Source organism: Nyctibius grandis, chromosome 7 (assembly GCF_013368605.1).
Source record: "Nyctibius grandis isolate bNycGra1 chromosome 7, bNycGra1.pri, whole genome shotgun sequence".
NCBI lineage: Eukaryota > Metazoa > Chordata > Aves > Nyctibiiformes > Nyctibiidae > Nyctibius > Nyctibius grandis.
The window spans coordinates 37,659,644-37,673,504 of NC_090664.1; the positions used below are offsets into that span (position 1 = coordinate 37,659,644).

Here is a 13,861-nt window from a genome sequence, read left to right on the forward strand (position 1 = left end):
ATATATATATATATCCTCTGCAAGACTTTCATGTGGCAGTTTGCATGTAGCTTATCTACTGAAATTAGAGCTTTAACGTTTTGAGAGGCCAGTTCAAATTAAGTATTCCTCAGGGTTCTTCGGTTATCAGATCCTATAAGACTGTAAAATTGCATCATAACTTTGCTATGTTATAATTATAATTGCAGTACTCTGTGTTAAAATGCACTTTTATGGCAGCAGCATGCAAAGTGTCTCTTTCGCCATTTCCTCCGGCCTTAATCTTCCCGTTAGGACCCATCTCAGGACAGATGATCTTTTCTCATAGTGTCTCATCTCTGCTAATGGCTGTTTGACTGGGGATATTCTCCACGTATCCTTGCCACCCGCCCCTGTCTCAGTCAGTGCCTGCTTGAAGAAAAGGTAAATAAATGAGGAAATTCAATTGCAACACCATACACATTTCCTCTGCCCTGGTAACACAGAGTGTGACCGTGCATCTCTCGCACCACTTCTCAGTGCCCAAACACGTGCTGGCTGGAAGAGACTTTCCATCAGCTGCAATGCAGAGCCAGCTCAAGTCCTACAGGAGTTGTCATTTCTGTTCTCCCCCTTGTGCTGTTTTTAGCTGGGGGGTACTAATAGCGTTCAGAAATCTAAGAGCAATTTTCTAACAAAGATTTGAAAGCAATTCAGAAGTCATTTTTTAGCTGTATTTTACTGACAGAGTAGGCAGGAATACAGTAAGAGAGTAACAAGCATTATGTGAGACTGGGTAAGAATGCGAACAGTTTTGAGGAAGCTGGTTTTGTTGTATGTGTGCAGGGCCATTCTGTTGCTGGCTTATTTTATTAGAAAGGGTGTTCTTTTTCTGCAAAATGAATCGCCAGAACTGCTTTTCTTCATTAGGAAAATACTTTTAATTGCTAGCTCATTTCCTTCCTCAAAATTTCCCAAGAAGTATTTTATTATTATCTTTGCTTTCTCCCTGAAAAGTAGTCTATTTTTAAATCTATAATTGCCTGTTTTCTCCTTCCAGTGTTTCCATTTTATTTACAAATGAAGCTTTTAGAAAACATAATTGTCTGATTAATTTCATAAGCTCTTCATCTATAAATGCTCATATTATATTCAGAGTTAAAGATGACTTTCTGAACTTAGTATTTGGTGATGAATTTCCTCAGCACTAATTTTTGGGGCAAATACCAGCAGCAGTTTCAGTTAATTTAAAAACAGGCCTAGTCTGTGATTTTAGCAATATTTGGGCAATTTTTAGTGCATTTTGTTAAAAATCAGATACCAGACCTTCCTTTTACAGTGATAAAATTAGGCATCTATAAAGTCTAACTCCATATCCTTGATGGCTTCAGAGTTTGTTCATTGTGGTGTCATCTCAATGGAGGTCTGAAAATGAAATTTCAGTAAATAGTATATTTAAAGGGACAATAGTTATCAAATTTAATGCAGTCTAATTGTCTTCTATTGCAGCTGGCAATAACTCATGACACTTAATCACAGATATGTGAAGATAAGGAGCCGTGGGTGATTGATTGATTGATTGATTGATTTTTCATCGGTCGTGTCACAAACAGTCTCCCAGGACTGGGAGGAGGCAACCAAAACTTAAGCTACCAAAATGTAACTGCAGTCTGTCTGGCTGATTGATAATGATTTGCTTTGTGAATGTCTTTCTCTCTTCTTTGAGCTACAGAGAAACTAAGATTTTTTTCTACAGCATGCTATTGTGCAACAGCAGAGCTCATTCCTGGATGCCAGCTGCTTTTTCTATGGTTGAAGTTACTAGTTTTTTCAGTTACAGCCATACAGATATATATATACATGGCGAAACTTTTTGTTCAGTAATGTCTGTGGTTTAGATCAAATTGGATCCACTATTTAAAAGCAAAATATTCATGCAGTTAGATTCAACAGAGGCTCTTATTCTTAACCTAAATCTTGTTTGATAATAACCTCTGTCTCCTAGAGATTTAGAGTACCTTTCAATTTCTGTTAATGAAAAAATGTGACAGGAAGAGAATTAAACTTGTAAAGTCCTATGCTTACTTATGTGATTGTGTCATCATTGAGTCGTGATGTCTTATTTTGTTGAGAGAGAACTTTATTGTTTCATGTCTGTTTCGGTACTATTTTCATGTACATCTTTGGCCAGAATCCCGGTTAGCAATTGGAAAGCATTTCAGAGGCATAATGGAGTTGTTACTTTTAAATATCACACATGGTTACTTTATACTACCTTGATTGCAACAGCTCACCTCACATGTTTGAAGCCTTAATCTGTTAAGGGACAGCAGTTATTGAGGAAATGGGTATGTGATGTTTGAACTGTATTTGAGAGTATCTGTGTAAGTAAAGTATGGGATGGATGTTCAGTCAATGAATTTGACAAATTTAAAAATTTACATAATTAAAAGACGGCTTAATCTTAAGTTGTGCTGAGCTTTCATGTATAGTGCATGCATTCAGATTTCCTGAGAAAATTCGATTGTAGTTGGAGAAGTATGGGAATATATTCAAGGTGTCATCAGACAATATCCCTTGTGAAAACTGTAAGAAATTAATTTTCTTTACAATCTACAATAAGGTGGCAACTCAGCATCAAGGATTGCCTCAGGTTAAAAATAACTTATTTCCCCAAAAGGGAAGAGTTATGGTAGAGGTTCTAATAAATATTCCCTTTATACTCACAAAGGTTGCCAACAGTAATCCTTATAGCTAGTACAAAAAATCTCTGGCAAAATCCTTTGTTTAAAAGTTGTACTTCTCAATAGAAGAGAGGTGCTTCCTACTTCGTATATATGCAGTATTTGGACAGAACTGTACATCTGGAGAAGCAATAGGAAATGAGGCTTATATCCACAAAATACCCGGAAAACAAAGAAAAAAGAAACGTTTTTTTTGAAGTAGTAATGGGTATATTCTCTGCATGTTCTTTCATTTGGTAACGTGTTTCTACATCATTAAAGATACTGAAAAGTTTGTTTGTCTTCATACTTGTATTTATATATAATTCTACTTATCTGCAGAACTCTACATCTGTGTCATATAATTATTAAAATTATTTTCTTAATTCAGTATTTTACATGCAAATTCAGCATAATTTCTGAAGCATTTTTCTATCTTCTTACACATATAGTACCTGTAGGGGATGGAATGTAGGTGCAATTAACCATGAAGGCAGCAACTTGAAATACAAGCATGGATTCTAACCTTACTAAGAGCTCCCGAGATGCTCAGGCCAACTTTACTAGTTAGCTGTATGTTCCTTTTTGTAGTCATATTGTAAATTTACAGATAGGATTAAAAAAAAAATCAGGATGTGAGAGAGAACTATTTAATGGTACATTCATAAAATACATTTGCATGAAGGTTATGAAGCTTTTCCAAAGAGCAAGGGGAATTCTGTTTTCCTTCTATCACCCAAGTAGAAGTGAATTTGTTTCCTTCTGAAGTATCTAAGGTTATTTAACTTGAACTAGAACAGTAAATGAGACTTTTTTTACACAAAATTTGGTAGTTGTTTATACATGAGTAATTCCCCACACACTGACAAAATTGTTGAGCTGAAGGCTATAATTTAAGTGTTTGATTTACAAGATGTATGATGTGTCTGCTTTAAGCATGGGTCAAGATACCACTTAAAGCATTCTTACAGAGCAGCCAACTAGCCTCATTGTTAGAGCCTTCTAATTGTTGAGGTAGGGGCTTAGCTACTAGTATTTAACTGTAGTAGCTTTATTAGTTATGAAAAACTGGAAATGCAAAAACTCTGCACAGTATTAACTACAGTTGAAATATTGCATGTTTATCTGAAACAAGCTGTTTTGGTAATTATTTCTTCTTTGTCTCTTGGAGTTCTTTCCTTGAGACTCTGTGGTGCCTTAAATGTAACTTTTAATTTCTCTGGAAATTCCATCAGAATGATACATTAGACTGGGAAAATATGTCTTTGTTGTCAAAAGCTTTTAATTTACTGTACCTGTTTTTTATATATGACAGTAATAACTGTTTCTGTTGACCATTAAAAAAGAAAAGAATTTGGTAAAGTGGCTGGCTTTTCTCATCTTCCTGACAGTAGAGTTTTAATTGTTTACTTATGTGGCTAGCCTACAACTGCTGAAGCTGTTAGAAGTTGCTTCAAAAGTGTCACTGAAATTTACTGGGCATGTACATCCTGGCATATAAAGTACAGCAGAAGATATAGAAAACATCAAGGGGAAAATAACCTGATTATATCTGCAACAGCTTAAGTAAAATGCATCAGTAATGGTGTTAATGTAGGATGAAATCCAGCTGAAACAGGATTTATGGTCAATATATTTAACCTAGAACATGAATAGTTTCATCTAGAATATAAGCCCTTGCCAAGTATATCGTCAGCTCAGGACCATGTCAGTAGGAATGGGTTGTGTGTGTTTGGGGCAGGGGGTGGGGTGTCAGGTCTGCATGGCAGCATGGCGTGATGTGAGGGTAGTCCTATGCTGCTTGCTGGGTATAGGAGGTGCTGCAGGAGAGGAACTTCTCCATCACTGGGAGTAATTCTAAATTCTAAGTCTGCCTCTTTCATTTTCTATGCCACTGTTTATTTTCTAAGTTTATTCTAATTTTAAAACACTATCATTGAGGATTTGTTTGTTTTGCTTTGGCACAAAGGAGAAGGAAGGGTGGGAAGGAACTGAGAAATACCAGCATGCACTTCTTTTACAGCATTTCTTGTAGCTATTGGGCAGAAATCTGGCAATGCTGTTGATTTAAATATTTTATGGTTACAACAGCTTGTGACAAGTTAAGGAAGACTGGGAACCTGGGGTGTGTTTCATCTCTCACCTCAGACTATGAACTTTTTTTCTTCCTTTCACTGTCTTAGATATCTTTTAACAAGGTACAGACCATCATAGCTACTGACCTTGACAGAAATTTTGGAATTTCCTATACTTAGGTTATTAAACATTTTCTAAATTTTGCCTAATAAGATTTAAAAATTTTACTTTTTTTTTACTGTTAAATGTATATGATATAAAGTGTAAACTGATTGCAGGGAGGTTGAGTGGCATACAGCGTATTTTGAGTGTTGGAGTCTCAGCTTCATTACTGAAATTAGCAGACATTGCCAAGACTTTGACTGTCTTCTGAACCATGCACTTGATTGTAGAATTGGATATCTGCAAGCTGCAGGATTTGATGGACCGCTAGCACAATCTCCCATGGCACATGTAGGATTCATGTATTTTACCTCTGAATTTGCTGTGATGTGAGCATGACAGCAGCTACTGTCATTTTAAAGACTGTGAGAACTAGGAAGCTTTCTCCCACAAAGATATATGTCATTTTATCTCTCTGAGTGGCAAATGTACAGTAAAACAATCTTTTAGAGTTTTAAAATGAAATAGCATTGTGAGCCTATAGCTAATAGGAATTTTTTGGATGTTCTTATAAAGGGTATTCTAGTAAATTATGTTTAGAAATGTTAAAAAACACATTTTTTTTAAGGTGTTAGCTGTGAGTACTGCTCATCACTTTGTTAGAGCATGGCCATTGTTACAGGTACTCACTGGCCATCTTGCCTCGAAAGCTGTCAAACATTTTGCCACAGATTTCACTGGTGTGGTTACAGGAACTGTATGATTGGGATTTGGGGATAGTGAACGTTGTAATCATAATATAGGATGATTGCGTGAGGTAACTGTTTGCCTTGCCAACTGCTTGTGGTTAGGAGCAGAGCTGTCTTCTGCAACACGTTTACAATTTGTACTTTTTTCTTCATTGTTGACTTGCAGCGTAGTCTTTGCTGCTGCTCCCAGGAGTGACAGGACTCAGTATTCAAGGGTGAGTTTTACATAAAACTAAGGTGCATCTTCCATTCTAATCTGTATTTGCTGTGGGTTTTTCCCTCTTTTAGGAGGATACAGATCATAACTATTATACTTCAAGGACATATGGCCCATATGATTCTACCAGCCGGGATTTGTGGGTCAATATAGACCAAATGGAGAAAGACAAAGTAAAGATTCATGGGATCCTTTCCAATACCCATCGGCAAGCAGCAGTAAGTTATTATACCTTTTTCTTATTTGACTGACATGGATATTTTTCACCAGTGACCAACACAGTAGTATTACCAAGTATCGTGACTACTGTTCACAGTGCTTCATCTTTGAATTTTAGTTAAGATGTGAGAGTCTGCACAGTGTTGCTATCAAATGATTCCAAGTTGCCTTTTTGCACCTGCTATAACAGTCCTTCAGAGAGGCCTTTACAGATATATTTAAAATTCACCTCTGTTCTTAAGGATTGCAAACTATCAAGCAATAAAACTGGTTGTGTTGCTGAAGTTGGAGGGAATTTTACTGTTGACTTCACTAGCAACAGAACTGGGTTCAGGATTAAGTTGCTGAAGTTTGTCCCCCACAGAGTGTTTCTGTGTTTGCACTTCCATTTTGTACGAGGTGTCACACTTATTTTTTATTTTGGGACAACTGATAAAACTCATGAGAATGTCATAGAGTAACAGAAGTGATAGACATGATCACAGTTTCAGGGTATCAACAAATTAATATCACAGAGTGTAAGTAACAATCTTGTTTAACTTATTGTAATCATGTTGCTTGGTAAAATGAGTATGAAAATAATGGGCTTACACAGTCAGAAGTGGAACTGAATGCTGCATGACTTACAGATTGTATTCTCAGATCTCACCTGTGGCTGGAAACTGCATATCTAGAAGAGCCAATATTAGCACAAATTAAACACAGAAAATTACAACTCAGAATTGTGGTTCATGAGGTTCTTGTTTCATCCATTCACCAACTTAGCTCCAACAAGAAGTTCTTGGGTTTTACCAGTTTAAAAACAAAATCTAGTTAATGCTGTATGTAAAAGTTGTACAATTTTTAAAGATGCAGGTGTGTGCAACAGTTTTAAAGCTAAGAGAAAAGCCAAGTTTAATTCATCTTTTCTCTCAGTTTATCTGTTATCTCCCTGGCACCAGCCAGGTGACTGGCTCAGAGGAATGTAAGAGGCAGCAAGAAGAAATACTGTGGTATTTAGCTCAGAATACAAAAAGCAGAGTGGGGTGATAAATCCACTACATGTGACTAACAGAGAGTCCAATACGTAAAATATATTCCTCACAGATAAAAAGACTGTAAGGAGCCAGGGATAATGCAAATGCAGAGAGATTAGGCAGTTATATATCTTTGGGGAAGATTTAATAAAACACTGTATCACCTATTTTCTTAAGATAATTTGTTTCTAATGAGAAAAAAACCTCAAGGGTACCCCTAAAAGTGAGAGCCTGCATTGTCTGCCTTGCCTTCTTCATTTGGGATCCTGGTGCTCTGTGTTGAAGGAGAGAATGGAAGCACGCAAAAAAATGTAATAAAGGAGTTAAAAATACCTATATAGGGTAGAACATTTTTCCCTAATAAAAGTAATTTATGAGGCTTGGGACCTAAACATTAGTGAAATTCCTTTGAGAACTTTTAACCTGTTGTTTAGTGGTTAGTGAAGATGACACCCTTCCACACCTTTGTTCTAGGCACTTTTGTTTCCAGTTGGATCCCTGAGATTATACACCTAAAAATGTCAATTCCAAAGGGGACGTTTTGTTGAAGTTATTAAACCAGAGGTTTAAAATGAAACAGTGCTTTTGGTCTGGGTGTGGGATCAGCATGGAGGACCATTCAGCATGGAGGACCATTCAGCATGGCAGAGGGGAGCCTGGCAGCATGAGGACTTCAACTATTTCTCCCCAAAATAAGTGGTTTAAGACTTTTCTGCTGAATGTCAGGTGGCCACTCTGCCTTTTTGCCAGCTCTAGAAGAGAAGGTTGTGATCCCAGTTTAGCACACTGATATCCATCTCTTTTCATACTTACCCAATATCTCAGACTGTGAACTCGAGTCGCTGCAGCCATGTTTACATACTGGTTTAAAGACCTCTTTTTTTAGAGGTTTTTTTCATGTCCCTCCTGAAGGATGAAAAAGTACCAGTGAGGCATCCTGTAAGGCCTTATATTTTATTTATGTGTCTACAATTGATTTCTTATATGTGTATGAGCAAACGACACCCATGTGTAGTACACAACGAAGTTATTTAAATGAGATGTGTTCTCTATAACTGTATAACAACTGTAGAGTCATACATTTTGAGCAGATCATACATAACTAAGCAGCAATCTCTTCCCTTCTCTTCCTTGGAGAGAAACTTTGCCATTACTCTTTTTAAAAGGGTATTTTGCACATCTTTCTGCGACTTGATGATTTACATGCTGATAATTTCTAAAGATTATTCTCCAGTTTGACAGCAGAACAAGGAGTTAAATTACTATATGCTAAGTATTAATGATTTTTTCTAATAATGTCAGGGATTCTCTGAATGTTAAAAATTTTACACTGAATTTGTGTTTTCCTTCATTTGGAAGTACGTAATGCTGAGTTCCCAGAAGCTGCCAGTTGATTTTACTGCTACAGGAAAAGTAATAAACAGAGGATCCATGAGATGGTTTAGCTCTATAAACAGCATAGTCATTGTTAGGGGAAAGTAGCACACAAATATTAATGGAACAATTAAAACATCTAGCACTGCAGGATTTATATCACTAGTGATGATTTTTTTTTTCAATATCTTGCCACCACCTTCTTATCTGTATAATAAAATTCTAGGTGTTGCTCAGGTGCTCAGTGTGTTTAGATTAGATATCTAATAGTTGATTACTCAAACACTGAACTAGATACAGGATCACCTCATAACTGGAAACTTAATTCCTTTTCCTGTCAGTCCATTCTATCATTTATGCATGGAGAAAACATTTTTAGTCCAGTGGGTTGAAAATTCTGATATTCTTTCTGAAAAATGAGGTATGCTTTCTAGCAGCAAAAGTAAAAATACATTTATTTCTAGTGGCTGTTGCGATATTACACTTTAAAACATTCCTCAAATCTTGTTGGTTCTTTATAAAGGTATTACACTAAACAATTGTCTATATTAAATATTTTACGTTGTCAGAATTTAAGGCATGACTTTTTGATTGAAGTCAATGGGAGATCTATATCTGGCTTTGAGTGGGCATAGGATCAAGTCTTTATTGCAAACATCTTTATACAAATGTTTATATTATAGCAATTTAGAAAACTGTTAAGGGAGCACAGTTTTCTTTTGAAGCAGTTTAATGGTTATTGTGTTATTCAGAAAGTTAATGCTAACAGGTTAAATAGACAATAGTGTATAAGGGAAAGAGGGAAGGTATGGTCAGAAAATTGATGTTCTTAACAGTGCTCTTGGAAATTATGTTTGGCAGAGCAAGGACATAATTTAAATGAAGCTCATACATAAACATAGCATGCACCTCAGCAGTGAAAACTTTAGAACATGGAAAAAACTATTTAAGTTAATTCATGAGCTGTCTTTTGCATATGGCATTTTGATTAGAAATGTTCAGTTGTATATCCATATTTATGTAGATACAGAAAAGGTCATTAGAACCTACTCAGTCCAATTAACACGATGCAAATGGATTTTGCATTCTAATTAAAAACAAACAAAAAAAGTGCTAATAAATCCTGTCAAAATTCTGTCTTCCACTTAAGTGGGAAGCAAATCTAATTTAAAGTTACTGTAAATCTTCAGCTGTTAATTTCATGCTAAATAATTCTTTAAACATTTCTAGTGGATGTAAATATAATTCTTCCTGAGAGAAGAAATACTCAGATACAATCTGAAAATAATAAACCCAAGGTAGAAATAATGGTAGGGAAAATAAAGACAAAATGCTTTTTTTTTTTCCTTTTTTTTCTCTTTTTAAATGTATGGACTGTTGCCCTTTCTTAAGTGGAGACATCAAAAGTTGCGGTTGAGGGACAGTCACCAACAACCCATCTTCACACCAATTTTTACTGTAGTAACTCCTCCTAAACAACAAATAATAATGGGCTGTATACCCAGTTCCTATTTGAGCTTTGGGCCATTATGGAAGTGATGTGGTTTTTAGGAGATACTACATTTAAACAGTGAAAAGACCTTACTGGGATTTCAGCAATCCTTTCTGTCATGACCACCAATTTGTTCAGACTTTAGCCAGGTAGCACAGCAGGTGTTAATTATGGGTGACCACAATAATCAGTGAGCTTTGGGAAAGGACTCGAGTAGTTGGGAAAGGAGAGAGCCATAAGTGGAGAGGGAAAATGAGTTTGAATTTGAATCGTGCTTTATGGTGAGCTTAGGTAAGGAGAAGCATCTGTTCTCCAAATTACAATTTTCTGCTGTGAATTCAGCTGATAGAGGACAGTCACCTGTAGGCTGATAGGGGAAAAAAAGATTTTTCTTCCTTTTTTATTTTGCAATAAGTACCTTAAGTAGAGATTGTTAATACTTCTGTTGAATATTTCTTTATAAATCATTTCAGCTCCTAGTTAACAGTATAGAGAGGTCTGGGAACTGCTGTCATGTGGGTTTGATGGAGGAATTGCCTTCCAGTGACCAGCCTTCATCAGATAAGCACCCAGGTAGCAGCAGGGTGTGAGGGTGAGCACTTGAATCTGAAGGAGCATGAGGCAGAGGAGCAAACCACCAACAGCCAAGGGAATGGGCATCCTGTAAAACTTAAGTATTGCTAAGGTCTTAAATATTGATGGCTCCTCTTAAGAAAGAGGTTAAAGCAATATTTTTTTAAGGAAAAACTCTACAAATATTTATTAATTTTATTCTTATGAGAGAGTTATAATGTCTGCTGATGTATTTTATTTTCTGAAGTCTTCAGTTATGAAGATCCACTACTTTCAGGTGTTTAAGTGCTACTCAGGATTCTTTCCAGTTAGCTATTGGCAATTCCAAATTAAGAATAGCAAGGCTCCAGTGAAAAAAATAAAAAGCAAAGAAACAGATGTTTGATGTGGAGGACTGTTCATTTTGTTTTCTCTTACTTTTCTGCACAATATTGATTTTATTTTCTGGTGGTGTTCCTTTCAGAGAGTGAATCTGTCCTTCGATTTTCCATTTTATGGCCATTTTCTACGTGAAATTACTGTGGCAACTGGGGGTAAGTAGCTTTCTAACCATTTACTTTGAGTACTACGAGAAGAGTTCTTTGCAACTATTTAAAGTACTTTTTTTTCCCCTGTATATGTCAAGAGACAAAGTGCAGCATTTATTTAGGAAATTTTGCTTTTCACAAAAAAGAAAATTACAAAATATTGATATGATTAAAAACCTCCAGCTGCTCAAGTTGAACTGTTATAAAACCCTCTTAGTGTAAGACTTTATGGCATTAATCATTTTCTATTTAGGTATTTCCCCCAGAAATCTTTTTTGTGTGTTTCTGGAGCAGCTGCACTTGTGGAGATAGTGCTGGAGCCAAAATAAGCAGGGAAACTTAGGTTAGGCCTGCACGAGGGAAGAGGATTTACTATCCAAAGATAAGAAGTGCTGCTAGAAGTATGTAACTTGTCACCTGTAAGGCAAACCCATTGTAGTGTGTTGCCTTGGTGTGGTATGGTGTCTGCAATGCTACCATGGTCTTCCTCTCTTCCTTCTGTGGAGTAAGATGGGAGGTATGGCACAGCTTGAGTTCCTGGTCTTGTAGCTCTGGGTACCACTAATGGCTCATGGTTAGGGTTCTCCCTCCCACTGCTGCTGGCTGCTGCTTGCACTGATCTCCTGCACTAGGAACAGCCATCAACCCCTTCTGCTCCCCTCCCACCCTACCTCCTTGAAAGACAAAAAGGAGACCAGAGGAAAATGAAATGACGTGGAAAACAAATGAGAGAAAGAAGGAGGAGGAGTAGTGGTCAGAAAATGAAAACAGGGAGGCAGAGGGCAGCATCACAGAGAGCACACCCACAGCATCCTATGGTCCTTGAACACGTCCAGCAAGTCCATGGACTCTGGCTGGTGGCGCTCTGCCTAGAGGTGTGACAGGACAAGCAAACAGAAATAGTGTCCACCATCGTAAGGACCAATCCTATACTGTCCCTGGTCAACGTTTTTCCTTCTCATGCAATGGGTGGCCAGCTGTCCAGGATCAGGGGATGCTCATGTCCCACTGGAGCTCTGAATGGGGAGGGTATGACTAAAAGATTAGGAAAGAATTGCAGCCAGTGTCTCAACCAGAGTAGGAGCTGGAACAAAGGTTTCTGACATGCTCTGTGTCAGGATCTGCATTTTGCTACCAAAGCAGAAGAATACATGAGATGGACAGAAGTGAATAAAGGCTGATATTAAATGGCTGATTTGCAGTCAGAATGATAAAAAAAGGATGCAGAACTATGGGGTGACTTCAGTATCAGGATTTTCTCTTCTTGATAGCAATGACATTTTGATGCTGATTTGGATCAGGTGAGCCATGAACTACTGATTTGGATTTTGAGACTTGTCTGATTTCAGTTCTGCTTTGTTTTTAGTTTAATTTTGGTGCTTGATCATCAATGCCTAGTTCTGTATTCTCTTATTAGAGGAGTTGCATTTGACGGGGTGCCAAAATCAAGTGCATGATCTGTGTAGCATGGAAGAAAGGGATGGTATGGATCCTGCTCAGCTAAAACAGCAGCCGTGGGGACAGTGTTCATTCTGTAAATGTCCCCTTATTCTTACTGCTGAACTTGGTCCCTTAAAACTTCACAAAGCTCCCTCTTTCTCCAAGTAATTCTTCTTGTGTGGTCATTCTGCTGGGCCTTCACTTTTAATGAAGCCCTGAATTTTTACCACTGCTGTCACTAATACGCTGCTGTCATCAGTCTCCCCCGTCTGTCTTTACTTGGGAGTAAAGTTAAGCTGGCAAGGAGAGCTGTGTAGTAGTGACTTGTGAAGGAAACATTTCTTTCTTTTGGTATTAGAGTATTTGGAGTATTTGAGAGGTTTGGGGTTTTTTTTTTAAAAAAAACATGTAAGCATGTAAGAATAGCTGCAGTTCTGCAACACTCTTTTCTCTTGCTATTAATGGAACACTGAATGATAATACTACTTTTCTTTTTGCTCCACTTCTACTAAATAAAATAATATTGATGTGAATAGATCTATGGATTATTGTCAATCTAAATAGGACTTTAACATCAGTCCTTTTGCTATAGGCCACTGACATTAGCTCAGAGATGCTTCTGTGTTTCATGTGACATTTCCATGATTTTCAACCTCAAAATTAAGCATGAAAAAGTAAGATCTAGTCAATAATCACTTTAAAAATATTATCTTGATAAAGCCCAGTAACTGTAAGTCATCCTGTCAATCCAGGACAGGATGCAACCTTTTCTACAACCTTAAACCTCCTAAACCCATTTAGCGGGAAAAGAAAGATCTATTTCTGTCCTAACTCTCTGATAAATGTTTGGCTTTGGCTACATTTGTAAATTTTGTTCCCATAAGTCATTGGTGGTGCAGTGTGGCTTATAGCCTAGCAACAAAGGATAAAGACAGGTTCGAAGTGCTTTTTATACTGTATGGTCTACTATTTCTTAGTAACCAAGATTTTACAATGACATTACTATTATTAGAGGTCTGGAACACCTCCAGAGGTTATTCTGAGATCAAAAGAATGACACAGTTAATGTGTACAGGAGTCCCACATGACAGATGTCCACTTCCTGGAGAGCAGGATATGATTAATTATGCTAATGACAACACTACAAACTGTTTTACCTCCAAATCATAAATTAAATAACCTTGTTAAAAGGAAAGTTGAGGACAATGGCATATTAAATCCCTGTCACAATTTGTCTACCCAAATGGTTTCTGCCATTCTTCATGGAGGGTGCATTGTGGCATAGTAGGGTTTCCAAGTTACTTAAGATGACTTTGAAATTGCTGCACTGTAAAACTCAACTATTTTTTTTCTTTAACTAATGTTTATTTCCTCTTCCAAATGGTTTTGATGAGC

At 37.0% G+C, this 13,861-nt stretch overlaps 1 protein-coding gene across 1 annotated transcript in view; it reads left to right on the forward strand.

The window, feature by feature from the left end:
* Positions 1-13,861, forward strand: part of PLXDC2 (plexin domain containing 2) — a 295,983-nt gene that overhangs the window by 145,484 nt on the left and 136,638 nt on the right. Inside the window, exons 3-4 of the mRNA XM_068404684.1 lie at positions 5,897-6,043; positions 10,963-11,032. Of these exons, the coding sequence (XP_068260785.1) occupies positions 5,897-6,043; positions 10,963-11,032 (217 nt within the window). The remainder of the gene's footprint in view (positions 1-5,896; positions 6,044-10,962; positions 11,033-13,861) is intronic.